Below are 27,857 nucleotides of genomic sequence, written 5' to 3' on the forward strand. Positions count from 1 at the left end.
TTGTTTTTCAAGCAGCATTTGCTGTGTTGAGAGCGAAACTGCGTATTGGTAGGGCTGTCTTCTTCAATGAATAATTGGTCATTTTTACTGTTTTTGCTTTCAGAAAGCAAAGTTTCATGAGATACTATTGCTGAGACATCGTGAAGGTGTCGTCAGTCTACAGTGGGACTACAGGAAACTTTATATTCCTGTTTCAATGCTGATTTTGGATATGTTTTCCTCATTAACTTGAAGCACTTGTCTCTGTCTCTGAAGTTTTACTCTACCTGTGATAAATGATTGTTATTCCCTCCCAAGCTCTGTCAGCTGCTCATGCTGGTCCAGACCTGTTCCCTCATGAACTGGAAGGTGAAGAGAGAGTGACTTCCACTGTCAAGGAAGTCACTACTTGGCCAAGGCAGGATTTTATTTTAGATGCTTATTTAAACTCAGACTCACCTGAAAAGGCATCCTAAAACCAAGCCCTTCTCCATCAATAGCACCTCAGCAGCTTCTTTTGGCTCAGCCCCTAAAGCAAGTAATTCCCTATACACAAAGGAACAAACCACAAGCAAACCAGACCCTGCAGGCTCAGGAACTGGTAAATAGAAAAGCTGGGCCTGTGCTGCTGGAGATCAGAACCACAGATTTAGGTCAAAACATTGGTTACAACTATTTTTTTGTCTGTAAACCTTCAAAAAGGTACCTCCTGTGTCTGATTCATTGTGAGATACAGAAAAAGAGTAACTTTACCTGAGAAACCACTGGGCTTTAAATACTTTTTCCAGTTAATACTTGTGTGTATGTGTGTCTGTATGTATTTATCTTTTCTGGCCCAAACTCAAGTATTGCATTTTCTATTTTTAATTCTTTTCCGAAATTGGAATAGTTTTGTCTGCTGAAAATATTCCTTGGGTTTAACAGAGACTTGTTTTTAAAAAAAGAGACTTCTGTGCTTTAAGCATGTTGGCATTTTAATTATTTTATTTGGAACATACTGTGATAAGGTTGTTTGATACCACCTGACTTTATTGAGCAAACAGTGCCATGGGAGGCTCATGCTGGATACATTTCTGTTCACTAATCAAGAAGAGCCTTGCCATTGGGGTTTGTAGCCGTCATAGACAAGTTTCTTCCTTGTTTCCCTGTGACAGTCAGTGATTAAATGGAATTAAATAGGATTTCTAGAATCATTTTTTGGTCTTGAAGGTCCCCAGGATTTTGGGCATGAATTTTCCCATTTTCTTGTCTTTGGCATCTGTGTCATATTCCTCTTCACTCGGACTTGTGTGTTCGTCCTTCTTGCAGAACACCTCGAACCTGCTGTAGACTCGCTTCTCCTTCCGCATGTTCTCCATTTTTTTCAGGAGGGTGTCTCTATCCTCCGATGGCTGCCGCTGGAGGTTCCGTTTCTGGCTCCCAAAGCTCTCAGACCTGTGGATGTTGCAGCTTTTCTCCTTTTCCCCTTTTCTTTCCAAGCTTGTGGTTGACCTGGAGAGGTCAGGGTTGCTGGTGGATGGCAGCTGCTTGGCCAGCTCAGCTCTGTTCTTCTGGCTATTGGCAGAGATCTGCTCCAGGATCACCTTGGTGTCATCACGCAAGTTGCTGCTGTACAGGATGTTGGCTGTGGAGGAAGGGAACCTCCCTTGTGTTGTCTGGCTGCTCTTGGGGGGGAGTGGTGCTGTGAATTTGTGGGATTTTTCTTCCTCCATCGCTTCCTGGCAGTCCCCTATGGACGATCGTTTGAGCACCACTGTCTGCTTGTCACACTTCCCGCTCTCAGAAGCGGGTTCCTCCTCCAATTTCTTTTCACCTTTTGGGTTCAAAAGCTGCTTCAGCCGTAGTGACCCTTTTCTTAAAAACTCCATGGGATTTTGATCTTGTTTTGAACAGTCTTCCTCAGATTTGTTGAGAGAACTGTCAGACCCTTGACTTCTAGACAGGCTTTCTAGAACTGAGGATGTAGTACTTGTCCTAACCTGTGGTTTCTTCATTTCTGTGTTGACTAATTTTGGAGTGTCTTCTCTGAAGGTCACTCTGTCCTTCTTCTCTGGAAGAGCCAATTTCTGAGTGTCTCCTACAAATATCAGGCTCTCCTTCTCTGGAAGAGCAGGTTTGTTCTCGATGGGGTAAAACCGGGATGACAGCTTGTCCACCTTAGTGCCAAGATGTGCCAGGGGATCTTTACTCAACGCGTCCCCAAGCTGGGGGGTGGATGAGGCCATTCCAAATGCTCTGTCCAACTCTCCATGCATTTTGTAAGTACTGCAGGAGTCTTTGGAGTCCAGCACCCTGCTCTCCAGAATCTTATACTGCACAGATTTGGTACATTTCTTCTCCGTATTCTGTGATTCCTCCTGTAGGTAACCTGAAACAGCTTTGGTGTGGGTGACTGTGCCCCGTTCCGTGTCCTTGCCCACAGCTTTGTACTTCTCCAGCAGCTCAGCCACTTTGGAGGAGGCAGCCGTCTTGATGGTTTCATTGTCCTTTGTTAACTCACTGGACATTTGCTCTTTTTGGATCATCTGCACCTTTTCTATTGTGGTGTTGGGCTGATCTAATTTGGCAGCACTGAAAATCAGAGAGGACCTGAGCCTGGAGCTCCTCTGGATCAAGGGATTTATCCTGGACCTGAAAGCATCTGGTTTCATTATTGAGGTTTCTTCACCTGCTCTATCAGGATCTGAAGATTCTTTAGCACTGTCAATTCCCAGTGGCTTGCTATTGAAAGGCATGGGGGATTTGAAGGCTGGGACGAGGTCAGTGGGGTGCTTTGTGAGGGGATCCCCAAGAGCATCGTTATATGCCTCGGACTCCATCGGCATCGGGAGCCCTTCATCTGGTTCAGACTGGTACGCACTGAGGTACGAAGAAATCCTCCAGTTCCGTAACCCTGTTCTGTTTTCCTGTGTGTTCTTGTCGTCATCCTGGTCTTCATCCTTGTCCTGTAGGAACAGGCGCTGCTCCAGGCTCTGCTTCTGCGTGGGAGAAGTCTGGCAAATGAATTTCTGTCCTATATTCTGCCTCCGTAACATCATTCCCATTGGGCCATTGCCCGCAGGGTTCAGCTGGTCAGAGCCGTGTCTCACCTCCCTGGAAGAATTTGAGGGTACGTAATCCAGCCGTAAGGGGAAACCCTCCTGTGGGAAACTGGGTTCCAGTTCAGGGTATCGGGGTCCCTCTCCATAGTCTTCCAGTTCATTGAATCCTGGCCTCCCCCCTCGAATCCTCTCAAAGAATCCCTGAGGTCTGCCAGAAAGATGGGGATGTTCAAACTGGTACTGGTAGAACTGGTCCTTCTGGAAATGACTGGATTGGATTTTGAACTCGTCCATGTTGTTCATGAACATCTGCCGGGTGTACTGCTTGGCAGAAGCAAAATTTTCAAATGTTCCTTCTGCAAAACTGTGTCTCTTAAAAGCATCCAACTCCAGCTGCTTGGAACGGAGGAAACCCCTGACCGGATCCATCTGGGAATTCTCCATTTCCACCTTTTTATACATCCGCATGGCTGAGCCCTCCACAGTGTGCCGCAGCATGTCATCTCGTCGAAAATTGGAGAGGAAGTACCTGTCCGGATCCACTCTGTCCATGAAGGAGGGGAAGAGACTGTCATCCCTCTGGAACATCAGGGGGCCTTTTTTGGGAAAGAAAGGCATGTTATTGCCAAAGGGAGCCATGGCGAACGTGTTCTCTGCCTTTGCCAAAACGTTGGCCGGAGGAACGAGAGGTTCTGACTGTGCAAACAAAATGCGGAATTCTTCATCAAAGCTGGCCACCAGCTCGCCCTGGAAGATGTGCGCAATGCTCCTGTGAATCTTCTCAAAGGACCACATGAAACTACAGAGAGAACAGAAGTGATGGAGGGTATTACCATCGAGTAACTCAGCTGTACCTATTTTCATTATTAAAGCATTTGCTCACCTGAAGCAAATTCTAAATTTTCTGCTCAGGCAGAAATAGGGGAAAATAACGGCAGAAAAGTCCCCTGCAGGTACTTGTTACACATGACTGTTCCCAAACCTCACAGTTACAGATTGATTTGGGATCACATCTTTGCAGAGAATTTTACACGGCAATAAATGATTTCTGTTCTAAAAAGCCAGTCAGATGTGTCCCCCAGAGTGCGAGCTGATGATAATCCTTATGTGAAGTAGATGTTCCTGTCTTTAACACTGTCAATAATGACCTGGACAACAGTCAGTGTGTACCCTCAGCACCTGGCAGGTGAAACCAGTCCCAGGACCCCAAAGACTGGGGAGATGTGCTGACAGGAACCTCTGAAAAGACAAATTCAGGATCTCAGTCCTGGGGTGACACAATCTACAACCTTTTCACCCACACAGTTTGAAGGGAACTGAACAGAAGGAGCTGAGCTGGAAATGAGGGAGGAAGATGTTCAGTGTTATGGAGTTCATCTTCCCAAGTCAAGTTCTGCTTTTTTTCCCCCATCTGCTGACCGACGGGAAGCAGGGAAGGGACCCCTTATTTTGCCTTGCCTGTGTGTGCAGGTTTGCTGTAGCTGTTAAACTGTATCACAACCCAGGAGTGTTCTCACCTTTAAGATTCTCTATTACATTCTGCTGGGAATCATGAGGGACACCTTTGTAAGGCTTGGCTGCCTGCTGGGGTTAACCAAAACCCTTAGAATTACTGTCTTTTTTTTTCCCCCCACGGATTTTTTAATTCTTTATGTGAAGGAAGCCTGGTTTGGGGTTGCCTGGGCTGAAGGACTTCTTCAGATGGTGTATCTACCGCTACTGCAAAATGGAGTACTTTTCCTGAAAAATTGCTGCTCAGTGTCCTTCAGTGAACAAAATTTTTGTCCCTGATATCCATGTGGAAGTGCCAGAATGCGGCTTTACCAACTCACCAGCCTGTCCCTCAGAATCCCACACTGGTTTGGGTTGGAAGGGACCATCACATCTTTTTTCACTCCCCTGCCATGGGCAGGGACATCTTCCACTAGCCCAGGTTTCTCCAAGCCCTGTCAAACCTAATCTTGAACACTTCCACAACTTCCCACTTCAGAAATGATACAATATTTGAAAGTCCAAAGCACATGAGAGCATGGCAGAAGTAGTCCTGAACAATTAACTTGATCTTCTTGTAAACCAAAAATGATCCAATCAGAACAGTTGTTTGGTACAGCATCAAGTGTGAATAATTCTTTCCAAACATCAGGAAAAAAAACGCAAGGTGGAATCTTATTATCAAGGAATGTGCACTTTAGTCAGATTCTTGTAACTTTTTTCTTCATAAAATTCATTTAAAAATACCCTTTATTCTATTTGCTTATCTTCCACCATGAGAAGTAACTCATGGTAGGCTTTGAGCAACCTGGTCTAGTAGAAAGTCTCCTTGCCTCCTACTACACAACAGCACGGGGAGAAACCATATTAAGCTTTAGGGTCTGTCCAACCCAAATCATTCTGTGATTTTATGATTACATTCTTAGAGCATGGCAGGTGTTTATCCCATCACCCTCTTAATAGGTGAAGGAGAAATTCTTCTACAGGAACTCACTAAAAACATTTATTCTGCCAAAAATGAACACCTTAGCTAGTAAGATTGTTATTCCCAAAAGGATGGTTAATGGCTGATCTCAGTCCTAACTAAAACCACCCACCACTAAAACCATCCATCTCTCTGTTGCCCAGAGAAGCTATGGCTGCCCCATTCCTGGAAGTGTCCAAGGCCAGGTTGGATGGGGCTTGGAGCAGCCTGGTCTAGTGGAAGGTGTCCCTGCCCGTGGCAGTGGAGTGAGACTGGGTGGGCTTTAAGGTCCCTTCAACCCAGTTCTAGAATTCCATGAAATGACATATTGGGAAGAAATCCTTCCCTGTGAGCACGGTGAGGCTCTGGCACAGGTTGCCCAGAGAAAACTGTGGCTGCCCCATCCCTGGAAATGTTCAAGGCCAGGTTGGACGGGCTTGGAGCAACGTGGTCTAGTGGAAGGTGTCCCTGCCCATGTGGGGCTGTGGGGGTGGAACAAGCTGAGCTTTAAGTCCCTTCCCACACAAACCATTCTGTGATTTGATGATTCTATGAGTGGAGGTCAAAGTTCATTTGGTCCAGACTAAGATGCAAATCTTACACTCCTTATGCTATGGCAGATTGTCCCTAGAATGGATCAGATGGGAGCTGAGCACCTTTGCAGCCAGCCCCTTGCACAAAGCACCTGAGCATCTCTGTCTCCAAACTGGACAGGTACCACGGCAGGGCTCCTCACCTGTAGTTGCCACTCAGCACCACCATGCAGTCCACTAGCAAGAACTTCTCCTTCAGGTGCCCTTTGAAGGACATCCCTGTGCGGCAGTAGTAGGTTGGGCCAGACACCGTCCTCACCCTCAGGAACTGCAAACCAGAAAGGCACTGACTCAGATGGGACCCTCATTCCCTCCCCTGCCCCTCCTTCCCTGTCTCCTTTTAACCTCCATCCTGCCACCGGGATTATCCTCCAGCTCCAGTGATTCTGCCTGCAGACACAGTGGTGTACAAACCCCTTTCTCAGTGTGTCTTCAGCCTTCACCCCATGTCGTGCCAGATCTCATTTTCTTCACATTGATCTTTCACCAACCTATGGCCCATTCTCCCCTTTCTCAGGTGTTTCCTGCCATACTAGCCCTCTGTGTCCCAGGAGACATCCCCCTTAGGACACAATCAGGTAGGGCAGGTCTTTGCTCACCTCCACGTAGTTCAGGTTGACTCTGCACTTGGCAGCTGTATCGAGGAAAAGCTGGGAGTTCATTTCATCCAGCAGGATGTAGACAGGCACTCGGCGAGAAGCAGCATCCAGCACCTCAAACAGTAGATCCACATCCGTGAAAATGTCCATCACAATGGCCACCACCTGGAGACAGGATGCAGAGACACGTCAGCCACCTGTGCTGGCTCATGCCCTGACCAACCATGTTTCCCAGCTTCTCACACTCCAAAGCTGCACTGTCCCCATCTCGGCTTCCTTTTGAAACTGGAACTTTCATTCCAACTTCCTTTTGGAACAGGAAACATCCCAATTAAAGGTTCCATTAAGCACTGTGGGCCCCGAACTGGAAAGAGAGTTTCTGTCCAGGAAGGTGCATGTTCTGTGTATGCAGGTGAGGGGAAACCTCCCCGGCTGTTCCCCGACTCATCAATCCAATGATTCCATGAATTTTTTGGCCATGTAATGACACTAGATGGTGTATGGAGCTGCTCCCCCCACTCCAGCATCCACATGCCATTTTTAGGTAATTTCCTGGCCAACATTCAGGCAGCCACTATTCAGCTGCATCCACGTGCTGGTTATATGGGAAGCAGCTTCACAGGTCTACCTTCCTGTCCTTCCCAGCTCTGTGAGTATAAATACTTGATGGAAAGGGTGTAAGGAAGGAGGAGCCAAACTCTTCTCACTGGTACCCAGGGAGAGGACAAGACACAAACTGAAACACAGGAAATTACAGTTCAGTTACAGAAAAGCCTCTGGGATTGTAAGGAGACCATGAACATGGGAACAGGCTGTCCAGAAAGGTTTAGTCTCCACCCTTGGAGATGCTCAAGGACACAGCCTGAGTGACCCTCTCTAATCGACCTCCTCTGAGCAGGGGGGCTGGACAGGACCAGCTCCAGAGGCCCCTTCCAATCTCAACTGTTTTGGGATTCTGTGAGCTCTTGGTGTATTTTAGCATGGCCTTGGACACCGTGCCACGAGAGCAGAGCAGAGACAAGCTTTGGTGCAGTCAGTGGTGGATTTGAATCATCCTGCTCCTTTGTCAGGTTCTGGAAGCAAAGTTAAGGGAATTGGCAGAGGACCTGATGTTGCTCAGCCTGGAGAAGAGAAGGCTCCAGGGAAACCTTACAGCCCCTTCCAGGGCCTAAAGTGGCTCCAAGAGAGCTCAAGAGGGACTTTGGACAAGGGCCTGGAGTGACAACACAAGGGGGAGTGGCTTTATACTGCCAGAGGGCAGAGTTAGATGAGATATTGGGAAAAAATTGATCCCTGTGAGGGGGATAAGGCCCTGGCACAGGCTGCCCCAAGAAGGTGTGGCTGCCCTATCCCTGGAAGTGTTCAAGGCCAGGTTGGATGGGGCTTGGAGCACTCTGGTGTAGTGGAAGGTGTCCCTGCCCATGGCAAGGCAGGGAGAACTGAAGGAGCTTTAAGGTCCCTCTGACTCCAACCACTCCATTATGATTCTCTATTCTGATGCTTCTCTGGCACATGTGTGATTTTACCTCTGCTCTAGCTGGGCTCTCCCTCTCTTACCTGCTGTGCTGCTCGAATCATCCTGCGAGCCTCCTCCTTAATGCTGGGGTTGTCTGGCGGGGGTGGCTGCACCAGTGTTGTCACCTCTGTTCCCCTGAACCCAAAGACCATCGGCCAGCCCAGGTCAAGCTCAGGAACGGCAAGATCTGAGTTCATGGGCCAGTAAGTCCCGGAGGATCCGTCCATGTCATTGTCCCCCGCAGTGTCTGTGCTGCCCTCCTGGTTGGCGTACTGGGGCTTCTGGAGGTTCTGGATTATGTGATCTACCTCAGAGCCACAGAGGAAATCGGGGGCCGCTTCCTCTGCCAGGAAGCGCTGGTAACTCTCCTTGCCCTCCTCTGTGAGCACATCCAGTGCCAGGCGGTAATACTCCTTGTAGTGGGGGGGAAGGTAGTTGGGGTCGAGGGGGTTGTCCCCCTGTGAGGAGCTTTGGGACCGACGAGCCATGAGGGGAGGGAAAGCTGGAGGGAAAGAAAAAACATCCATAGGAGCGGTGTCATGACAGTGACACATCTTCCTCATAGAGCAAAGGCAAAGGGAAGAGATTAAAAGCACATGGAGCAATGCTGCAGAAAGTTCAATCCAAAGGCACGGGAGCCTAAAATCAGGCAAAGGTGTGAGTCACTTAACCATTACCTTCACAAAGTTAACTGTTTTGGGCCAAAATAAGCAACAGATCAACCAGGCAGTCCTGGGATAAGCAAGGCCCATACATCCAACAGAATGCCCAACTTTCTCTTTTAGGCTGCTGGTTGCTAGGCTTAAATTTATCATTTGTTTTAAAGTCAAGAGCAAAGCTGTAGGTAGTTATTATCTACACTCCATAAAAATTACTTTCCAAATGCTACAAAAGTTATTTACCATGTGTAATGTGGCCCTAAACCAAAAGTGCATGCCTGAATACAAGGGCACCCTCTGGATCCTTACAAATCGGGTGTTATAGCCACCTCAGCACGTGAACAGAAGCAGGCAGTGCATGGGTGCAGGTGAGTATGGGGATGTCCTGCTGGTGTAACAGTCAGAAGGCAGAGGAGTCTTCATGAGATGAATGAAGAAATAAATAAACAAGGGATGTGATCACTTTTCCAGTCTCCTCATGCTGAGAAAAAACAGAGCTGAAGGGACTCACATGCAATATTTGATAATTGTCTATAGGGGATCAATTATTTGAGACTATAGACAAATCTGATTTTACCCCATTTTTGAGAGAAAAGCTTGTTGTACCACAACAGTAATATCTGACTGATCCACAAATTGCTCAAAGCACTTTGGCTTCAGACTCTGAACTAATGTCAATGCTGGAACGTTCTTTTCCTGCACCCCACCACTGAGGTGCCAGCAGAGACTTCCTCATGATCCCCAAAAGAGTGAGTGACTCCTGCTAAGTTATGTTACTGAGTCTGAGTTCAGAAGGTGAGGGTTGCTGCTGTCGTTGTTGCCATCCAACACTTCTGCTTCAAAAATGGGAGGGATTGCCATGGACTGGGAGGAAGATAAAGACTTTAGACTCAGACTATCACTCTCATTAAGAACTGTAAGGATAAACAAGTTTCAAGTTCTTATTCGACCACCTGCCTAGCAGAGCAGTGCTGTGTTACTCCTGCCTCAACCTCCCACAAGCTACTCCTGCTCCAAACTGAAACTCCTGGTGGAGCTGCATGGTACAACAGGAAAAAAGGTCTTAATATAAGAATAGGAAAATCCAACAGGTCCATGTGTGATGTATTGCAACAGATAATCATCTTTATAGTCCTCATATGCAGCTGCCTTTACAGTCTGGATTGTCTGCATTTATCTTCCCACTAATTCTAATTCTGTCTTTTTCCTCTTCAAGTACAGAGCACTCCACTACGTATCTCTGGTGGAAGGTGCCCCTGCCCATGGCAAGGGTGTGGAACAAAATGGTCTTTTTGTATCCAACTCATCCAGATATAAGCCACGATGGAACAATGATCACACAGCAAACTGCTCACAGTGCTCAGAGACAGGAGAGTGACAGTCAAAGAACCAACTGCAACGCTAGAAGGAAGAAGCATCAGAAGAACCCTGCGATACTGCTGGACAATCAAAACAGCAGCAGAAAAATACTGGTAAAGTGGTGAAACAATTTTATATTGATTAATATAATTATTTCACTACAGTTAAAAATGAAGATGGAGAAGATTGAGCTTTAAAGAAGCACCAGGTAGTACTGACTGTTATCTGGTAGGACCACAGAGAACAGCAGCACTACACAGATTCAGGAGGAACTCACAGCCAGAGTGGCCTGAGGATAGGGACGTTTTACTCCTCGCATCCCAAAAAAAGGTGGCACCTGAACTCTGACTCCTCAGCCTAGAGAAGACATCTACAAACTGTGACCAGGGCATCTCCGCTGCCAGGACAAGGACTAAACAGGCAGAAAATTAACCTGGCAGGTGGTAGGTTCAAAGGGACATCAGGAAACACCTGTGCTCACCTGGGCTGATTTGGGAGAACTCTCTCGTTGCTCTGCAGCTCCCTGACAGGAGGGTGCAGCCAGATGGGGGTCAGGCTCTGCTCCCAGGTTTTACAATCAGGAGTCACTTGAGTTCCCCATGTGTTTGTGGTGCTGAGTATATTTGTGAGTAAGCAGGAAAAAATGGTACCAGTGAAGAAGTAAATTTGATGTGAAAGCAAAGTGATCATCATGGGTTTCCCTGAGACACTGGGAGAACATGGATATGGAGCTGGAGGGTGTCCTGGTACCACTGAACACAGCAATAGTGGTGGGTTGCTGGTCTGGCAGGGATGTTCAGGGAAGCCTGCAAGGGGTGTTTGGAGGGGACGTGGAAAACTCTGCACTTAATCTGGGGGGGGGGGGGGGGGGGGGGGGTGGGCAGTATTTCCTCCAAAATAGACCCGCAACTCAGAACTGTGAAATAAAAACCAGAAGTTGTGTTTATGCCACTGTAAGTGTCCGCCCCTGCTCTACACGTGTTCCATGGCTGGGAGCCACCTGGTCTAGTGGAAGAAGGAGGAACAAGATGAGCTTCCAACCCAAACCATCTTGTGCTTCCATGATTCCATTAATTGTTGGCATCCTTTAATTCCCTGGGTTGCAACAAGAACAATACCATGTTGATGAATTCTCAGTTTGCATGAAAAATGCTGGTTTATACATATAAGTGAATAAATAAATAAATACCTATACACACATACAGACACACACACACACACACACACACAAAATTACGGATATTTCATTAATCTTCCAAAATCCTTCCCTGTCAGGTAAAGCAGAAGGGAAGAATTTACCTGGAACCCCAAAGGTTATTTATGACCTTTTGTCACTTTGGTGGGCGTGAGCTGAGTTCAGGTCAAAGAATAAATAAAATTTCTCCTGCTACAGCCCATCTCCCTGAATTCAGATGGATTCTGCACTTAGTTAATGGATTTTTTAAAATTTTGTTTTGGTCTGTTCCAGCTCCTGGGATCACCTGTCTGCAGCTGGCAGAGCCCTGAGGCACTGGGTCAGATTTGGTGTCATGAAGCTGCTGACTGCCAGGCTGGTTCTCCACTTCTGCACCAAGTCACCCACTCTTTAGAAAGCAATTCCTCTCCAAATCAGATGGAAGCAATCACATACCATTTCTGACTGATACTTGTGTGCCAGAAGGAGGTTTCTAAGACACAACTGGCTTTTAAACTCCTATCTTTTCACTTCTCTCTTAACTACTCTTGATCCATTCCGTGTGTGTCCATTGTCCCAGCGCAAGGCTGGATTTGATGGAGGACCAGTTCACGTGCCTCAGGAAACAGGAGATGGATCACTCAGTGTGCCACATTGCCTTGTTATTTTTTTACTCCGGAACTGTGTATTCCATGTTTTTTGTAGGGCATTCCGTGCTTTAAGCCTTGGTTCCTTTTAACAGGAGTAAGGGAACACCATGTCAGGTTTCCCCTCAGAGGGACAGGAGAGTGGACACATCAGTTAGTTACAGAAAGTACTCTTTCTCCCCTGATGGCTGGATTCTCCTTGATCAGGGGCACCTGAAACAACCTGGAGGAGAGTGAGGGGAGACCTCATTGCACTCCACAACTTCCTCCTGAGAGGAAGAGGAGGAGCAGACAGCGATCTCTTCTTTGTGGCGACCAGTGACAGGACCCAAGGGAACAGCTGGAGCTGGATCAGGGGAGGGCTAGACTGGATATAAGAAAAAGGTTCTACACCCAGAGGGTGGCTGGGCACTGGAATGGGCTCCTTGGCAGAGTTCAAAAAGCATTTGGACAACGCTCTCGGGCACGTAGTGTGAGTCTTGGGGATAGTCCTGTGCAGGGCCAGGAGCTGGACTCGATGATCCCTGTGGCCCTTTCCAACTCAGTTTATTCTGTGATTCTGTGCCTCCAAGCAGGGGTTGGCTCCTTGTTTGAACTTCACCTGCAAATCTATTTCCTGCAGCTTCTTTCAGAAAAAGACAAATGTTGTATTTTTGGAATTCTGAACCATCACAACTGTCAAAGAAACTGAATCACAAACTGAAAATATCCAAAATGTAGATTTTCAGCCTGTAACTACTGATGAATAGAGAATTTTACTTACTTATATGCTTGTTTATTTTATTTAATTAGGAATTTAATTTTATTTTAATTGCTGGTCCCAGTTTACAAAATCTTCTGACACGAGTAATGAGGAATCGAGGGAAAAATGAGGATGCTAAAAAGAACAGGGTGTGGCAATTCGCTTGGGGGTCTTTATAATGGGTAACAAATATTCTTTAAAATGGGTAACAAGTTATTCTGTGTCCAGTTACAGCACAGGCACTAAACCATCAGTGGGTACAGGAGAAGAGCTCGTGTCAACCCAGCACCCTGCAGCTGTGAGCAGATGTTTGACATGTTTGGCCAGAGGGGACCCCTGAACATCCCTCCTTCAGTTTTCATGACACTATTGAAAAACTAAGGCCCTGAAGTCCCTTAGTCCAAAAACCCTGTGGTGCACCTCCAGAAGGGAACAGAAAAGCTCAAGCACATCACCAATGTCCTCCATGGCTTCAGTAGTCACAATTTTATCAGAAAAAGCTTCCCAGGAAGAGTGGGCAAGAACTTCGCTGGCACTGGACAGGAAAGGAAAGGAATCCTGCTACATCCTGCCTATATGACCTGGGAAAAAAAAAACCAGCAACTGTTTTAAGCTGGATTTTTTTGAGCAGCACACGCTGATACAGGACCTGAGACATTCTTCAGACCACTGAGCACACTGGCAACATCCCCACTGATCCTGCAGCCAAGGTCCTGGTGCTTTGAGGAAAGAAAAATTCCAGAAAGTAAATTAGGCAGCAAGGGGGGAAATCTCCTTCTTCCCATTGCCAAGCCCTTAGGTCTTGGGAAAGTCACTATAAATAAAGTGCAAACAAACCATAGCCAGGGCAGCAATTGAGGTGTTCACACAGAGGCACTCCATGTCACTTGGGATGCCCGAAGGTACCTGGCCTGGCCTCCAGCAGCTGCTGAGGAGGCTGTGAGTCTCTGCAGGGCTGGTGTCACACCTGCTGTACCTTAGATGCCCAAAGGCACCTCGACTGGCCCAAAACCCCCAAGTTTCAGAACCAGGATTACTCCTCAAGGGTCAGTGACCAAATGTGTATGTATAATGTGCCTATCTGCACCCCCTTACAGGTGATGGAAAATAAGTGAATTATATCCAAGAAATATGGGATAGGATTCATCTTCTAACAGACATGCTCATGTTTGGCCAAATATTCTCTTAATCTTTTTCCCAGACATTAACAAATCAGCCTGCTAAAGCCTCAGTGCTCAGAATTGTTTTAACTCTGAGATTCCCCCTTACCCTGTCACACAATCCGTCCTACCAAGATCCTGCCTAGAACTGTCAATGCTTTATACTGGAATTTACCTAGAGGACGGGAGGCAACTTTGACAGGAGGATGAAATCAGATATTGAGGACACACTCTTCCCTGTGAGGGTGGTGTGGCCCTGGCACAGGTTGCCCAGAGAAGCTGTGGCTGCCCCATCCCTGGCACTGTTCAAAGCCAGGCTGGATGGGGCTTGGAGCAACCTGGTCCAGTGGAAGGTGTCCATGTGGCAGGGAGGTGGAACTGGATGAGGCGTATGGTCCCTTCCAACCCAAAACATTCCATGATTCCTTCCCAATATCCCATCTAAATCCTGCCCTTTGGCAGTGGGAAGCCATTCCCTCTTGTCCTGTCACTCCAGGCCCTTGTCCAAAGTCCCCCTCCAGCTCTCCTGGAGCCCCTTCTGGCACTAGAAGGGGCTATAAGGTGTCCCCAGAGCCTTCTCTTCTCCAGGCTGAACATCCCCAGCTGTCCCAGCCTGTTTCCAGAGCAGCAGGGTTCCAGCCCTGTGTGTCACAGTGTCACTTTTTCACATATTCTAGAAGTCTGTTACCATTATTTGGCATTTCATGCACTTCTCCGCTATCCTAAGCGATCATTCCATGAACTTATGTCCATAAATTTAGAAGTATGACCATTCATGATCAGAACCTTTAGAACCAAACCGGCAAACTTTAGTTCCTCCCCAATAAATCCTTCTCCTAATACAATGGCTGGGACAAGGATGAGCATAGACAGGTACACAGAACGGTGTGGAAAAAACCACAGAATCTCCTGAGTTGGAAGGGACACACAAGGATCATCAATTCAAACTCCTGGCCCTGCACAGGAAGCCCCAAGAATCCCACAGAAAGAAGGTGGTATGATTTCTGTTGCCACTCTCCCTCGCATGCTAATCTGGGCTGGTGGTTGGGTTTTGCAGGAGGAAGCTGCAGGAGAACAGAAGGCAGCTCTGTGGCTGTTTGCAGTAACTCCTCCCATGCTCGGGGGCAGTGGATAAAGGAGAGCACGAAGCAGCTTGTCAGAAAGTTAACAAGTGGTAGATGAAGGCCGATAGAATGGGCTGATGAGAAGCAGGATTCAGTTCTCCTCCACCCGTCTGCCTGGGCTGTGCCAAAGACACTGCACTGTCTGCTGCTGCTGCTGCGCCAGTGCACAGGGAGTCCTAAAGGAGTCACTCCCCTCCTTGGCCAAAAAAACATCAGGAGAGGAACAGGTGGAAAGGAAGGAGCATGCAGGTCTCAGCCATCCCTGTGCTATGATCAAGGGGGGGGGTGAGGAGGGAGTCTCCAAGGGAATTTCCCTTTGGCTTGGCCTGAGATCTGCCTCTGTTCCCACTGGTATAAACGGAAGTGGACTTTACTGGCTGTGATACCTGTCACACACATTCAGTTTTGTGATTCCCAGAAGCTGTCAGACCCCCTTAATAAAGGGAAAAGTCAGATGTGATCACAGCCTGCAGATTCCTCCACACAGAAAAACATTCAACCATATGGAATATTTAATGTAAGGAAAAGTGGCTGACAGATAAAGCTGGGGGTAAAAACTGTCCCTTTACCTCTGGATTCACTGTAAGAGCAGAAACTGGGAAAAGCACGAACCTGTTGACTTGGGCAGCAGTTGGTGTCTGCCCGTATTATGTTCCATTTCAATAGACTTTTACAGTTTTTTTCCTAACAGAGCAGCAGGAAATCACAGTTTCAGCCATGCTGTGATCACCACATAGCCCTACAGATTAAAATCCATAAATGAAAGGACCTGCTTTTCTCCAGAGTCTTTGTGCCAGGTGTGAATCAAGGGCACTGGACTGTGTTTGCCCAGTCTAAGCAAAAGGGAACCGGCTCAGTGTTACCTTTCTCTCTCATCTGCTGTGCCTGGTGCCAGCCCCACTGATGCCTCAGCACCTGGGGCTGGCTCCATCTGCCTCCCTGGTGCTGACTCCAGTGCTTGTTGTTACGTGTTCTGCCTGCACAGCCAGTTCCCAGGCTGCCTCGCTCAGGTGATCCCTTCTCTGGCTGGACCTGCTCCGCTGCTTTGGGACACTCCCAGGAGCTGAGGCTGCCGAAGGCCTGTAGGCACCGAGGAAGAAACTACCTGGGAGGAAGCAGGGCTGGATCCCTGAGTCTGGAAAGGGCTGGGAAGACCTGCTCTGTTCCCCAGACCCCTTATGTGCAAGTACAGGCACAGGTTCCTGGGCTTAACCACCCCATCTTTTCACTGCCCTGGATACCACCAAGAAAGGAAAGGCAGCACAGACTATTCTTTAGCCCACACTCAGCACAGCCAGCCACAACCCCTCTGTGCTATCAACACCTGAAGGACTTCCAAACCATGGGCAAGGAACGAATCAAAGCAGGTCTGATCCCTGTGTCGGGCCCCACCTGGCCCGTACACTACATTCAATGGTATCACTGACATCTCTTAGGGTGAGCTGTGAAAAAAATTAATGTTTCCAAAATGTCTCAATACATGAATTTTACAAATCAATTATTTAAAAGAAAATATTTGCCCTAAAAAAAAAAAAAATAGGAAAGATCCTATGCAAACAGACTGCTGATGTTCTGGGAGGGTTGGGTTTAGGAGAGGACAGCAATGCCTGAGGGAAAATGACTGGAGCAGACATAGTGACAATGAGACATGGAAAGTGTTAGTTTGCTCTCAAGAAAATGTTGTACTTGGTAAATGATCTGGGAAGGGACCTGTCTCCTGGAATATGGTTTAAGGTGTGGGGCTTTTAATTCTGCAGTGTGTGATGGAAGGACAAGCCAGTGCCTTCTGATCTTGCTGCAGAGGAAGAACCTGTATGAACAGCAGGACATGCTTGTCCTCTCCAGAAGCCGCTCCTGCATGTGCTCATTTTCCATCCTACGGGTTGGACTTCTCCCGAAAAGGATCTCTCTGGTTAAGGCCTCTTACTTGCCAGTCTCACAGTGGTGCAGCATATGTAGTTTTGAAGTGTAGCCCAGAATTTCCTACTTTGGCCAGAACACGTGGCCATGGAATCGTACAGGAGCTGGGGCCAAGAGGAAGCTGCACAGAGAAGCTGTGACTGCCCCAGCCCTGGTAGTGGCCAAGGCGTTGGATGGGGCTTGGAGCAACCTGGTCTAGTGGAAGGTGTCCCTGCCCATAGCAGGGGGTGGGACGAAATGGTCTTGAAGGTCCCTTCCAACCCAAACCATTCCGTGACTGTGTGATAATGGATGCTGGACACCTTCCCATGAACTGCTCTGCTCACCACGCACAGCTCAGGCACATTCCTCACACCAGGACAGTGAAATGTGGGCAATAACCTGGATTAGACTCTTTTTTAGCAATGACTGCCTCTGCCAAGTCCTAATTATTTTTTTTCTCTCTTTCCATTCTCCTCTCTGCATTTCCTGCTGAGTCTTACCATGTTCTCCTTCTCAATGTCCTCTTCAGGCAGTAGGCTCAAAGTCTGCGTTACTGTCAAAATTTCTGGCTGGAATTTGTTATTCCTGTTACAGTACCATATAATGCCCCTAGACCTTCTCCTTTGGTCATCTGACCAGCTGATCACTCCATGTTAATCATCTGAGTGAATGTCACCCCATTTTTTAGTCTGGATGGTCTTACATAGATCTCAGTCATCATGAAAAAAAAGACAATATGTCTGCCTGCTGCAGTCTGGGAGTTTCACTTCAGAAGTTTTGGCCATTAGATGAGAACTTGCTTCAATTAATCAATTATTCACTGAGCTTCCGGAGATCACAGCTGCACTTCCCATGTTCATACCCCTGGCAGCTGACCCTGCTAAGTGGCTCCATGAACTCTTTCTGTGTCTCAGGTGAGTAGTGAAAGCCCTGAACACTATAGGCTTGTAGTCGAGTGGAACTGGGAGCCTGGTCTGCACCTCTAACACCCACTGGACTCTCACTCATCTCTGCTTACTAGGGCAAGGGATCCCAGAGAACATTCTTTGCTGGAGAATCAGGAAAGTGGCCAGACATTCAGAATATCCAGGGGATCTTTCTGCAGGCCAGAGGAAGGGAAAAGTGGCAGAAGAATTACATGTTGTAATTTTCTTTGTGAAGTGGTTACTGAGACACCTGTCAACGTGTCCCAGAGTGGCAGCATGTGAACATGTCAGCCTTAACTGTCCCGTGCAACAAGGGTACAGAACAGACAGGGAAATCTGAGCTGTGGGGAGTCACCAGCACAAAACCTGATGTTTACAGCAGCTGGAAATGAAATGTCATCCTGCATGCAAAAGGTGTCTCTTAGAGAGCAGATTATCTGAATAATCATGCAATCCTTTGGGTTGGAAAAGCCCTCTGAGACCCTCGAGTCCAACTGCTCTCCCAGCACTGCCAAGGCCACCACTAACCCATATCCCCAAGTGCCACAACAACAAAAGCAATGCTCATGCCACATTCACTGTCCTTCAGCCAATCTCTTTCCCTGGGTTTTTATTCAAAAGGTAGCAAGTATAAGGAAGTCTAAAACAGAGAACTTAAAAAAAAAGGACAGCGTAAGGTCTAATTTGGAGAAGGAGAACCACGTGCTGCCCTTGACTTTTACTTCACACACACAGATTTTAGAAATGCACTCATCAATCTCCTCTTACTCATTAAGACTACAAAAATCCAGCATATGGGGCCTGATAAGCAGTCCAGATGTGTCTCATGTAACTGTAAAATGCAAATAATTCCAATCCTGCAGGGTTTGGAGGTGAATTTCAATTGCCTGGAAAGTTGTGATTGCCAGAAAAATTATGTCTAGAACATGCGTGAATCTGTCCTGAGCCACGACCCTGCTCTGGCACAAGCACACAGACATTTCCGCATTTATAGTATCTCAGAATCAGAGACCGGTTTGAGTTGGAAAGAACCTTCAAACCCATCTTGTTTCACCCCCCTGCTGTGGGAAGGGACATCTTCCAATAGACCAGGTTGCTCCTAGCCCCATCCAGCCTGGCTTTGAACCTTCCAGAGATGGGGGAACAACAACTTTTTCCTTTAGCATGCAATTTCCCCTAAACCGTAAAAAGAGCAAGACTTCTTTTTTCTCCCTCAGAATACTCCTATTGCCAGGTCACAGCAAATCCAACTCTCTTTTTACCCCTAAAATGCAACTGTAAAGCCCCTCAGGTAAATGGGAGTGAGACCAAAATGAAAACAACTTTCTCTCCCTAAACTGCAGCCCCCATGTGTCCATCTACCGGGGTTGGGACACACTGTGCTCTCCTGCCTCTTGATCCAGGGAGAGCCTATGCATAGGGAACTGGAAACTGGTGCTTGGTACTGCTGTCACTGTCACTGCTCTGGTTTGGGGTAGTTTGCTGTTACTGACCTAGTTTTGGCCTCTCTTGCAGCTGAGCTTATTGCCGCTTCCACAAATTAGATGTTTTCAGCAGCAGAAGGATGTGAACAGTACTTCTGTTCCTTCACAGGTGCCTCTTCCCTTTCTAACTGTTCTAGGAGATGGAGAACCCAATCCTCAGGCCAGGCAAGATCCATAATTGACCCCTATTGACCTCGGGCAATTTTGAGAGAGCAACACGGAACCATCCCCTTCCTCTCCTCACACACAAATCCTGAGGTGTGTCAGGCTCACACCTATGGAAAACTCAGCGAGTACCAGCACGTGTGCCTGTGCACGCCTGTCCACACACATCTGTCCATGCTCCTGCCTGTACGTGCATGACTGTGTCAGGGCTCGTGGGCCGTGTCAGCACTCGGCTGCACACCCAATCCATGTGAGTGGAATGCAGGGGCCTCGGGAGCTGCTTCCCAGCTCCTTGCCCACCGCAGACCTCGGCCCTCACAGCACATCTGGGGTGACATCCCCTCTGTCCCAACCTCCTGACCACACATCCCTACTGCATTCCTGATCCAAAGAGGAGGCCAGCTTGGGCTCTGTTATGGGGAGCTCAGTCAGGCTGCAAGACTCTTCCCAAAGAATGAGGCTGACTTTCGGAATATCTGCTCCTTAGGGATTTCTCAAAGGGGACGGGACATAATTGTGTGAAGTGTTTGATAAGCAGTTTTGATCTAAGGACAGAAAGGTCCCTTCCCTTGCCATCCCCGACACATAGCTGGGACATTCCAGGTCCCTTCCCTCACCTCTCCAATCCCTGCTGCCAGAACTGGGACATTCTGGATGCCCTCCCTCATCATCCCCAATCCCTGCTGCCAGTGCTGGGACATTCTGGATCCCCCCTTGCCTCTCCCATCTCCTCTTGTCTCTCTCCCTTCTCCCCATCATGGTGTGACTGGAACCTCCTGCCACTGGAGCCTTCCCGCATAGAAGCGGCAATCTCCTGCCCGTGGACTGCCTGCAGAATTCCCTGTCCCAGACGCCAGGTGCTCAGCCCTGTGCAGAGGAGCAAGACAGGCCCTCCCCAGCCCTTGCCCTCCACCTCACGCAGCCATGCAGGTACCCCAGGAGGTATCTGCCCTTCTCCTACCTTCCCAGGAAGACGGGCAGGTGGTGGGTCACTCTCTGGCTCAGGCGGCCATGCAGGTACCCACGAGATCCCCGCCCTTCTCTACCTTCCCAGGTGAGCTGGGGCAGGTGGTGGGTCACTCTCTGCTCACTTGGACGTGCCTGCAACCTGATTCACCTGGGAGCCAGGCGAGCGAGGCTCCACCCAGGGCCGAGCGGGGGTGAGTAAGAGCGAGAGAAAGGCAAACTCCGGAGAGCTGTTCCCTCCCCAGGCGTGCAGGGAGCCAGAGATAAGGGCTGCGCATTCCTGAGCCGCCGGAGGCCTCTCCCTTCCCGTCTGCCCCGAGCCTGTCAGACCAGCTCGGGACTGGGAGCGGGGCAGGGCAGGGCCCCAGCCCCTGTCCCGTCCCGTCCCGTCCCGGCCCTTGACATGGACCCCCACCACAGTCCTGGGCACAGACCTTGGTCCCCAGCCCCGGGGAGGGCCCCTGGGCGCTAGCCCTAGCTCGGTCGTAGCCCTGGGCTCCCAGGAAGGGGAATCTGGGCTCCTCGGGCACTTATCATAGTCTGGGTCTGTTGCGGGCAGACGAGCAGTAGCTCCTGGGCAATGGCACCGTGGCAACAGGAGGAGCTGGGGACAGCGCTTTCTGCCCTGCGGAGGGACTGTGCCCCCCGCGCCCCTGGGAGTTCCGTGACAGGGGGTCTGAGGCCTATACCCGTGGCCTCCTATCTACCCCGACCACTGTCCCCGCTCCCGGAGCCGGGGCCCCGCGGGCAGGGAAGGGTTAAGCGAGATTCCCCGCAGCCCCGGGCGTGGCAGCGCCTGTTCCACCTTTCATGTCCCGGCTCGTCCCGCCCGGCAGCTGCCGCCGCTGCGAGGGCCGGGCCGGCGCTGACTCAGGCGGGGGTGGGGGAGGCGCCACGTCAGGGAGGCGGGAGGGAGCGAGCGCCGGGGCTGAAGGGTCCCGAGGTGTGCGAGGGCTGAGCCTGCCGTGCTGGGCACTGCTGAGGTACCTCCGGTCCGGGAGGCAGCTTTGGGCTCTTCATGAAGAGAAGGGTACTGAGAGGCTAGAGCGTGTCCAGAGAGAGGAACAGAGCTGAGGAAGAGTCTGGAGCACCAGGAGCGGCTGAGGGAGTTGGGGGGCTCAGCCTGGAGAAAAGTGGGTTCAGGAGGGACCTTCTTGCTCTCTACAACTCCATAACAGGAGGGTAGAGCCAGGTGGGGGTCAGGTTCTGCTCCCAGGTAATAAATGACAGGATGAGAGGTCATGGACTGAAGCTGCACCAGAAGAGGTTTAGATGGGATATTTGGAAGACTCCTCCTGAAAAGGGCTGTCCAGCCCTGGCGCAGCTGCCCAGGGCAGTGGTGGAGTCCCCATCCCTGGGGAGATTTAACAGTGGTGTGAATGTGGCACTTGAGGATGTGGGTTAGTGGTGGTCTTGGCAGTGCTGGGGGAGCGGTTGGACTCTGATCATTGAATCATGGAGCAGTTTGGGTTGGAAGGGATCTTAAACCTCATCCAGTTCCACCTCCCTGCCATGGACACCTTCCAGTGGACCAGGTTGCTCCAAGCCCCATCCAGCCTGGCCTTGAACACTGCTAGGGATGGGGCAGCCAGAGCTTCTCTGGGCAACCTGTGCCAGGGCCTCCCCACCCTCACAGGGAAGAATTTCTTCCCAACATCCCAACTAAACTCACCTTCTGGCAGTGGGAAGCCATTCCCTGCTGTCCTGTCACTCCAGGCCCTCATCTAAAGTCCAGATCTCTTGGAGCCCCTTCAGGCACTGGAATCGAGGTAACGATTCATCAGCTGCTTGGCTTCTCTTCCTGTGGACAGAGCACTTCTGCTCTCTAATGGAATGCAGTGTTATCTTTGATTGTTTACATTTTTGACATAATACCTTTTCTGTCATCAGTAAACTGCAAAGTATCTGTTTTGAGGCCCCAAAAATGATGACATTGCTGGTAGTGTCATGGTTATGATATGGCTGTTTAAGGCAGGATTTATCAGACTGAACACTGGTGACTACTACAGAGGTGGCTGCATCAGCACCAGCCATCCCATGCTCATCCCATAGATCTTGGAATGGTGTTGCTATGTACATGGGGGCAATTCAGACCTTCCAGACCAAAAAGATTAACTGTAGCTGAACCCCACTGGATACAAGAGCTAAACCATCTAGCTGATATCTCAGATATAAATTTAGATTGGCTAAGTAGTGCTCCTGGTCTGAAGCTGTGATTCAGAATGAGCTGAACCAATCCTGCCTGTAAGGAAAGCCAGTTTCAGTAGGAGTTAGGGGCTTTTCCCTGTATGATACTGAAATATGAATTGATGAAATCCCTCAAAGTCAGGTCTAAACTGTTTCATTAGTTTTTCTACAAAGTTTCGGTGTGTGGCTTTACAAACCTTTTATTCCTTTAAATAATGATGACTTGTAGTAAGAGTCTAGAATGAACTGTAAAGGAACTTAAAATCTATGTGAACTTTGGCTTTTAGATTCTATCAGCCAGCAAGGACCTGTATGAGTTATTCTGAGATGTTATTACTTGAGGGAAATCCCAGTGAAAACACATTGGCCTTCACAGAGTTTGTGGTCAGAACTACCCCCTACACTCTTGTTTCAGCCTTTATCTCACACCAATTTAATCTACTTCATTAAGTCTCATAACCTGTATTTGACTAAAGTGCTTCTCAGTAATTTAAATACAATTATCACCTTTCAGTCTTCTTGTTATTAAACAGAAAACACTTAAAACCTCTCATTTTCTCTTTTCCCCATTACTTAAATGGTATCTGTGGACCTTTTCTGTTCCAGCTTTTCAAAACTAGCTTTCAAATCTGATTATTGAACAGGATGCTTTTACCTTCAGTTTCACTATTGCTGTATACACAAATACATCGCCAACATTTTATTAGGGTTTTATTAGGGTTTGACTTCTCCCGAGCAACTTTCTGTTGCACTCCTGAGTGAATATTATCTGGAATTGCTGATTTTAAAGCCTTTCCTAATGGAATAAAAAGGCCTGCACACTTCCACTTGGGAATTAGTAATAACGTTTTGCTGCTTTTCTATTTTGAATGTTGGCTGTGTTTATTTTCTTGTATTATTTCCAAGATAATACTGGTTACTTTAGAGCTTCTTCTTTCATTGTAAATGCAATGTACATGTGTAAGTGGTGTTTGTTTGGTTTTCATGAATTACAATGTATGTTTGCATTGTTACACTAGATTAGTGCAGTAATCTGGGTAATTACTGTTTGTCACCAGTGTCTTACTCGGCTCCTTCTGCCAACGGCCCGCAAACAAGGGACACTCGTGTCCCAGATTGATGATGTCTGGATTAATGACATGGGGTAAAACAAAGAGTGTGAAATGAGTGTGAGACCTAATTTCAGATTGTGGCAGCTGTTTCTGCTGTGTCTGCAACTCTTGGAGCCAGCAGAGCACGACAGTGAACCCCCCGAACAGGTGGGCAGCAGCAAGGAGAGCTTTGCTGCACTATTCTCCCCAGGAACCAACACAGCCTACATGTGCTGGCCAGGTCACACTGGGGTACTGCTCTAGCCCTCAGTTATGGCAGTAGCCTGAACAGGAGCACTGCAAGGGGTCTCAGCAGTGATCAGGAGGGGATTGCACAAATTTGTGTCCTCAAGTGCCACAGAACTGAAAACACATGGGGATATGGCACTTGAGCACATGGTTTAGTGGTGAACATAGTGGTGGGACTGGGCTGGTGGTTGGTCTTGATGATCTTACAGGTCTTTTATGACCTTAATGATTCTGTGATTCCATTACTATAAAATTGAAATAATGGAAATCTGACTTGATGGGAGCTTGCCTTCTGGTAGGTTTAGATGGGATACTGGGAGGAAGTTCTCCCCTGTGAGGGTGGTGAGGTCCTGACACAGGTTGTCCAGAGAATCTGTGGCTGCCCTATCCCTAGAATGTCCAAGGCCAGACTGGACGGGGCTTGGAGCAACCTGGGATAGTGGAAGGCATCCCTGCCCATGGCAGGGGGTGGGACTGGATGGGCTTTGAGGTCCTTTCCCACTCAAAACATTCCATGATTCTGTGATTACCACACTTGGCCCCTGGCTCCATCCACCAAGGAGCCAGTGGCCCACTGTCATCACTGTCAGAATGCAAGGAACAGACACATACCTGCCCCAAGGGCGCCACGAACAGAGACAAGGTAATCTGGAGAACAGGAACTCGTTCTCGGAGTCGATTCCTTAGCAGTGCAGATCCATGGGCTCTTTGATAATGGAGAAGGAGTTGAATCTTCCCCTTGACTCCACACTGGTGACTCATCCCAGCTGTCACTCTGGGTTTGATCTGTTCAGGCTCTGCATTTGCACGTATCAGATTATCTGGGTTAAGTGCAGCTTTGCTTTCGCCCTTTACCTGTCTGCTCTGAAGCTGTTAAACATGATCTGCCTGTTTTTATGCCAGCTCAGTATCAAGGAGTCCCAGGCACAGACTGGCACTGAGCTGATTTTTTCTGCAGTGACCACAGGCTCGGTCACTCAACTCACAAGTCCCTAATCCAATTCCCATCCCCTGCTGTGCTGACAGAATAGGAAGAGTGTCTTCGGTGATTGCACGAGTCATTTCCCTCTAGTTCTTCACAGTAACTTTTTATTGTAAAGAACTGTGGAGAAATCTCACATTATTCTAACAAGCAGAACCGACATCTGAATGGAACTCTGGGAGTGGGAACAGGAATGTGGTCTTGCACAGTTTCACTGTTAGAAGTTGTTTGCTTTTTAAAGGAAAGCTGCCTTCAATTAATGGGGCTGATGGGGAATAGTCTGCGAAGAATCAATGTTACATTTATACAGCAGCACTGTTTGGGTACCAGGGCATGAAGGTGTTGTGAAGGTTTGCTGGTTTTTTTCTTTACCAGTGTTCAGCCCTGATGGTCATCCTTTCCTTCTGGGGAAAAACCCAGGAGTGACCTAAGGAAGGAAGGTCCCTGGGATCAGGTCACCTGGCCTTAACCTCTGACCACATCGGAGACTCCCCAGTGCAGACAGGGGGGATTCAGAACATACAGTATGACCTGATTAAGAGAAAATCCAGACCTGCTTGGCTGGGCCAGTAACGCTCCCCCACAGGAACAAGGATATCCAGAGCCAGATCTCATCCCTCCACTGGCAGTGTCTCTATCAGTGGTCACAGGAGTCACATTTTAATTTCTAGTCCAGACTCGTCGCAGTCTGTAACTTCCTTATGAGGGGACAAGGTGCAGACACTGACCTCTTCTCTGTGGTCACCAGTGACAAGATCCAAGGGAATGGCCTGAAGTTGTGTCAGGGGAGGGTTAAGTTGGATAGTAGAAAAAGGTTCTTCACCCAGAGGGTGGTTGGGCACTTGAACAGGCTCCCCACGGCAGTGGTTACAGCACCAAGCCTGACAGAGTTCAAGAAGTGTTTGGACAATACTCTTTGGCACATGGTGTGAGTCTTGGGGATGGTGCTGGGCAGTGTCAGGAGTTGGACTCGATGATCCTTACTCTGTCATTCTGCGATTCACACAAACTAGTACTGTAGCGTGTAGAGAAGGCAAACGAGATTTTGCAGTCAGGTGCACTGTGTGTCTCCTCTGTCCGCCCTGAAGAGAAACAGCATCACTGCACAGCGGGTCCTGATTTAGAATGTTGGTTTAAGGTTATTAAATAGATGAGAATTCAACACAACTGCAGGTTAATGGTTTCTGCAGGCAAAGAACTGCACCTTTGTACTGGTGGTGCGCAGCAGGGGCCCTGAGCCGGTCCCGGAGCTCCTGGGAGCCGTTTGAATCTGCCCGCTCCAGGACTGTGCTCCCGCGATCCGCTCGCCGCCTCCCGTGCTCGGCCGACGCCCCGCCGCGCCCGGCACCGTCGCGCCACGAGCGCGTCACCTGCGGCGTCACCTGCGGCGTCACCGGAGAGCGTCACGTGACGGAGCCGCCTGACCGGGCCATGCCCTGGGCGGTCCCCGCACGTCCCGCTCGGTTCCGCCCGCTTCGGGTCCCGCTCCAGGCCCGGCCCGGCCAATCCGCGCCGGCCCCGCCTATCCCTGCACAACTAGGGCCCCGGCCTAGTGCCAGACACGCAGGTCGTCGTTGTTCATTACAGGCGGCCAGTGTCCGCGTAGCCCTCCGGCCCCTTCAGGTCCCTCCGAACGGCGCCTCTGCCTTCCAGGGAGCTGCAGCTCCTCCTAATTCAGGATCATCCACCAATTTGCTTACAAGACATGGATTCCTGCATCCAGACCATGAAGGCATTGAAGAGCTGGGCCTGAAATGGGCCCCGGCGCGGTGACGGCCATCGGCTTGGCATCGCTCCGCGCACTGATCTCGAGCAGCTGCTGACACCGTGTAGGGTGCGTGCTCCGGCTGTGCCCTGGGCACCTTGTCCGGAAGGATCCTGGGAGAGACAGGGTCCAAAGCTACGTTAAAATTAAAAAACCCATCTACCGGCTTCCCTCAGCCCCCTTGCTGGGTGAGCTCGTCGCACGAGGGGTTGGAAGTGGTTAACAGCTGGTTGGGCAGTACTTGCCCTCTGCCCGGAGAAGCTGTGGCTGCCCCGTCCGTAGCAGTGTCCAAGGCCAGGTTGGACAGGGCAACCCGGTCCAGTGAAGGGTGTCCCTGCCTATGGGAAGGGGGTGGGACTGGGTGATTTATAAGGTTCCTCGGACCCAAACCATTCCATGATTCTATGAACTCATGCTGGGAAATGCTGTCACACATTCCTGTCCCATTGCTCCCAAAAGAAGATTCTGTAGTTTTTAGGCTGCTTTAGCCAGCTAATGATTGCCTAGTCCTTTGTTTAATAAGATGCTCCTTTCCTGTGGTTATGATATGGATAAATTCATAATATTTGGGAATTGCTGAGATGAGGGCAACAATACAGGGAAACATCCATTTAGGAATTCATTGCCATGCCTGTGCCCTGGGAATGTCACTGCCCACTAAAGACCTAAAACTCGTTTCTGTTTGGTCATTGGGTTTTTTGTCTTCCAAAACAAGCAAAATTAAATAACCTTGACTCCTGTCAATGTTTCTTCCATGGAAAATGGCTGGAGCTGCTTGCTTGTTCCTTCCTGTCCTCAGGGAGTGGAAAAATGGGTAATATGAAAAAAAACTCGGAAGTTGTGCCGGCCCACACTTATTTGTGATAGCCTCATGTAGGGACCCCAGGTGGCACTTTGGCTGCACTGACGAGTAAATCCTTCTCAGCTGGATCTCCTGGAGTGCAGGAATTACTCATACAGCAAAAACTGAGGGAATGAAGCAGCTGGGAGTCTTTTAAGATCTAGAACTTTTCTCCAGTGTCTGTTTTAAATTTACTGAGGTTTCTTTTAAAAAGTGGAGATCCTCTGGGAAAGGCTCAGTTAGTATCAAAG

At 48.9% G+C, this 27,857-nt stretch overlaps 2 protein-coding genes across 5 annotated transcripts in view; one reads left to right on the forward strand and one right to left on the reverse strand.

Moving 5' to 3' along the window:
• MAPK15 (mitogen-activated protein kinase 15) overlaps positions 1 to 940 on the forward strand; it is a 14,383-nt gene extending 13,443 nt beyond the window's left edge. The window contains exon 13 of one of the 2 annotated variants that reach the window (XM_032119135.1): positions 104 to 940. In XM_032119135.1, coding sequence (XP_031975026.1) covers positions 104 to 232 — 129 coding nt within the window. In that variant the 3' untranslated portion in view covers positions 233 to 940. The remainder of the gene's footprint in view (positions 1 to 103) is intronic. The other variant, XM_032119133.1, reaches the window with a different exon arrangement.
• FAM83H (family with sequence similarity 83 member H) lies at positions 933 to 24,775 on the reverse strand. Of its 3 annotated transcripts, none has more exons than XM_032119125.1 (5): positions 24,631 to 24,775; positions 8,225 to 8,685; positions 6,668 to 6,832; positions 6,212 to 6,336; positions 933 to 3,819 (listed from the first exon to the last, which is right to left on the reverse strand). In XM_032119125.1, exons 2-5 carry the CDS (start codon positions 8,669 to 8,671, stop codon positions 1,170 to 1,172), a joined length of 3,387 nt encoding a protein of 1,128 aa, XP_031975016.1. In that variant the 5' UTR covers positions 8,672 to 8,685; positions 24,631 to 24,775; the 3' UTR covers positions 933 to 1,169. The 3 variants fall into 3 exon arrangements, with proteins under 3 accessions (XP_031975016.1, XP_031975015.1, XP_031975017.1); XM_032119124.1 differs by lacking the exon at positions 24,631 to 24,775 and adding an exon at positions 20,487 to 20,707; XM_032119126.1 differs by lacking the exons at positions 8,225 to 8,685; positions 24,631 to 24,775 and adding an exon at positions 20,487 to 20,706.
• Between the last annotated feature and the right edge of the window lie 3,082 nt (positions 24,776 to 27,857).

Source organism: Corvus moneduloides, chromosome 10, assembly GCF_009650955.1.
Source record: "Corvus moneduloides isolate bCorMon1 chromosome 10, bCorMon1.pri, whole genome shotgun sequence".
Lineage (NCBI taxonomy): Eukaryota > Metazoa > Chordata > Aves > Passeriformes > Corvidae > Corvus > Corvus moneduloides.